Here is a 4034-nt window from a genome sequence, read left to right on the forward strand (position 1 = left end):
CATCCACAGGCCACGCAGAGCTGCCGTGCCACCACGTTTTGCATAGTGAAATAAGAGGGCAGAGCAAGTAGAAAGAAAATGTTTTGAGAATGATGATGGCAACAAATGTACAAATATGCTTCACACCATGGATGGATGGGTTAAAAGAGTTGTAGGAGCCCTCAATGAAATGATTTTTTTAAGTGGGTGGAGTGTGGAGCAGGGAACCGCCCTCGGCTGGTCCTTCCCAACAGAGACCCCTCAGTTAGCCATTCTGGAAAGAGCATCTAGTCACTAAAACAAAGGTAGATGGGGGTGATGGCTTGCTTGTGTGTGGGGTGGGGTGGGAGTGCACTTCCTGTGTGCCAGGCATCGCACCCCGCCCCCATCGCTGCCGGGCAGCTCCGATCACCGCCCTTGTACAAATGGAAAACCGTGGGAACAAGACCTTAAGCTGCTGGTCGAGGTTACCTAGGAAAGTGGGGAGCCAGGTCCAACACAGCCAGCTGGACCCCAGAGCCTAGCGCTCGATCTCCACTGCGGCCACCTCCCTAGACCTCCAATGACCCTTCCACTTAGAGAGGCTGGCGTCCCACCCGGCTCAGCGAAGGTGTGGACAGCTGTGTGGTGAGTGGTGTTCTCGGCAGGCTTAATCATGCAAGTGGAGGAGACTGCAGAATGCATCTGACCCCGAAGTCCCCATTTGACAGATGCCAGTGTCTTCCCATACCCCAACTACGCTTGGAAGGCGTCCTTGGCTTGCTGTCTCTGTCGGTGTGAATGACTGCGAGCCAGTGAGTGCTCCCTGGACCCAGGTGCCCTAAGAGGTATGGGCAAACGTTCTCTCATTTGAGTCTCGAAGCCCTAAATGTAGACGTGGCTATTTCCGTTTTACAGCGGGGACTGTTGAGACTCAGAGAAGCCGAGTCAATTTCTCAAATTCATAGCATTTGCAATATGGCAGTGCCTCGACTAGAATCCATGCCAGTCCAACTCTTGAATCTACAGGCCCCTTGCTTCACTCTTGGTTGGTTGCCCTCAGGTTTCTGGCTGTCCCAACAGGAAGGCTCTGGTTGGATGCTCTGTCCCTCCCTCCCTTCCACCACTGTCTTAGACACACTTCCACTGCCATCGAGTCAATGCCGACTCACAGTGACCCTATAGGACAGGGTAGAACTGCCCCTGTGGGTTCCCGAGGCTGTAATTCCTTACAGGAATAGAAGCCCGTCTTCTTACGAGATTCTCCAAAAGACTTACACCTTTTCCACCAAAACCAAAGCTTCAGCTTGGTGCAGGCACCAGATGTCCCCATCCCTCCCTACTGCCAGGGGAGGCAGCGTACACTCTGTCCAGCTTTAAACTCGGGTTTCCTTCTGGGGGCATCATGGGGCTTCATGGCTTGAATGCCCTCCCCTGGAAAAGGGGGACCCCAGGCCAGCCCTTCAGAAGAACATTGGCCCTGGCCCTGAGTGTAGGCCAGGGTCAGGTAAGAGAGAGGAATATTATGGGCCCTAGGAGCGCTCAGTGACCCACAGTGCAGCTCAGAACCCCGCAGGGCCTTCAGAAGCAGAACTTTCCTCCAGCTCCAGTTCTGGCTCCTGCTGGGGCCTGGGAATCCCAGTGTGTGGAGTGAGGGCGCCCCCATGTGGCCAGATCGAGCTTCCAGGCCCTGATTCCTAGAGGGAGAGCTGGAAGGTGCTGGGTCCCAGGTGAGGGCTATGGAAGGACTAGATAGTGGAGGTGAGGGTCGGCAGGATGGATCTCCCCGCTTCCTCAGCACCCGCAGGAACCTCTGCTCCAGCTAGTGGAAAGTGAGCTGGTCCCATCTCAACGAGTCTGGGTTTTCTGTTCCTTTCTGCTCAAAGATTCTTTTCAACCTACACGGAAAATCACGTTTTAAAACCTATTCCACGTGAACAGACAGTAGTTTTCTTGAGGTCTCTTTCCAGTGCGGCGGCTCACCTGTCGCCTCTCTTCCAGGCTCCAGATGCTCGAGGCCATCTGCAAGCACTGGGAGGGGCCCATCAGCCTGGCCCTGTGCGCAGTGCAGTTTTAAAGTCCAGCCACGCTGCTGTTTCCTCGGCCTTATATATCCAAGTCACGGTCCCATAATGTTCGATTTCTCAGATGGGAAAAGCCTCAGTCCTGGACTCTGCATGAGAAAGAATTCACGCGGAAGCCTAGTTTGTGATCCCCGTGGGTTTTCATAAAGGAAAGAAGCAGTGTCCGGCATGACAGTAACTGAACACAGGCACCCTCGTGGCACTGCACACCCACCCGTGGCAGCCTGAGGCCAGAAAGAGAGAAACCACGGCCTGGCGGAACCGTGGCCCAGCCAAGGGGAAGGTGGAAGAGCAGATGGAAAAGAGGGCAGGTGATCTCCAGGTTCCAGCTTTTTAGGGCCTTCCGCTGGGAGACGTGGTCGATGGTACTGGTTGACTTAAGCCCACCTGGCCTAGACTGGGCCAATGCAGGTATACTGCCCACCTAGGTATACCACCCACCCTGGCTCAGGCCCTGAGTTGGCACATGCCCTTTATCGAATTCCAACTTCCTGTAGGGGAACCCTAGGCATGGAGAGCAACCACCTCCTATCTTGCTATGTAACAGGTGACCCTACTGGTTACTTGAAATACCAGAGGAATGGCTTTCAATATTACAGTATAACCAACTGGCAGATGGGTGTTAGTATTCAAAATTACTCTTGCTCTCCCTTTCCCCCAATCTCAAGGTTTAAAGAGCTCACCTCCGAAGTACAGAGTCTTTCCATATTGCGAAAGATGAAACTGGGGTACAGGTGGGATAATGCAAAATCCTAGATGTTTAGCGTCCAGGAGACATCAGGACCCTACAGAAGGCTGAATGCCAAGTAAACTGAGATTAAGGATTGTGCATAGTAGCACTGCCTCCAGAAAAAAGGCTCTGGTTAAATTGATTAGCAAGCATCATGAGGGATGAGAGATGGAGATTTTGCCCTGGTGAGTATCTTACTCCTCCAAGTTAAAGAAGAAGCCGATCTCAGCAATGCTAATTCACAGAATCACTAAGAGGAAACCGGGAGCCCACAGAGAATGCCATTGGAACAAGATAGGTGTGTCCATTTCCTTTTGTTTAGAGACAGAGGGCATGCCTAGGATCATCTATTTCCTGGTAATTGTCTGAAGAAAGTGGGCATTCTGACTGGAAGACTGCTGATTATGCACCTCTTGCTGGGCAGGGGGAAAGCTGAAATAAGCTTTGACTGTCTCTTAAGCATAGATTTTTATGTATGAAGTTCTTCAAAGTCTATTTTGGTGGGTGGGGGGTATGTGTGTGTAAATTTTTATGTTTCTCTTCAAACATTGTTCCAGAACCCTCTCTGTTTGAAGCACCTTCTATTTATCTCCTGGACTCTATTTCTCCCCCACTCTCCTGGCCTTGATGGCTCCCAGGTAGTTTGCAAAACTGGCTGTGGGGCCTTGAGGCATGACAGACTTGGCCAAATAAACACAGTATCGCTTTAGTCCTCATGGTCCACATGGTTTTCCCAGCCTTTGTGCCAGGCATTCTGGCCTCTGTACCTCTTTTCTAAACGCCCTATGGCTGGTCAGTGCTTTAGAACACACACCTTGGCTGAAAGAATGGGAGAAGCTGACATTTAGATCTTTCCGGGCACTGCCCGCTCCCCATTCCAAGAGAAAGGTCCCGGAGAAGTGCCAAGAGTTTGCTCAACGACTAACCTAAATCTTGGTGGTTTGAACCTTTTGTGGTACCACAGAAGAAAGACCTGGTGATCTTCTATTAAGACCCCAGCTATCATCAGGTGTCAACGGGATCAGGTATCAGGTATCTGAAGATCCAAACAAGCAAGTCTATCGTGATGAACCAGGGGGGTGGGAGTGGAGACCCAAAGTCCATCCTGTAGACAACTGGACACCCCCTCACAGAAGGGTCACAAGGAAGGAACAAGTCAGCCAGGGTAAAGTATATCACCAAGGAAACACTCCTCTAGTTCTTTAATTCTTCCTCCCACTGACTGTTATGACCCCAGCTCTATCTCACAAATCTGGCTAGAC

The 4034-nt window shown here is 51.5% G+C and overlaps 1 protein-coding gene across 1 annotated transcript in view; it reads left to right on the forward strand.

Annotated features, from left to right (window-relative positions):
* LARGE1 (LARGE xylosyl- and glucuronyltransferase 1) overlaps nt 1-4034 on the forward strand; it is a 619553-nt gene that overhangs the window by 592529 nt on the left and 22990 nt on the right. The window contains exon 12 of the mRNA XM_004700723.2: nt 1960-2016. Within this exon, the coding sequence (XP_004700780.2) occupies nt 1960-2016 (57 nt within the window). The remainder of the gene's footprint in view (nt 1-1959; nt 2017-4034) is intronic.

The sequence above is a fragment of the Echinops telfairi genome, unplaced genomic scaffold (assembly GCF_000313985.2).
Source record: "Echinops telfairi isolate 266 unplaced genomic scaffold, ASM31398v2 ScPeMD7_2;HRSCAF=8, whole genome shotgun sequence".
NCBI lineage: Eukaryota > Metazoa > Chordata > Mammalia > Afrosoricida > Tenrecidae > Echinops > Echinops telfairi.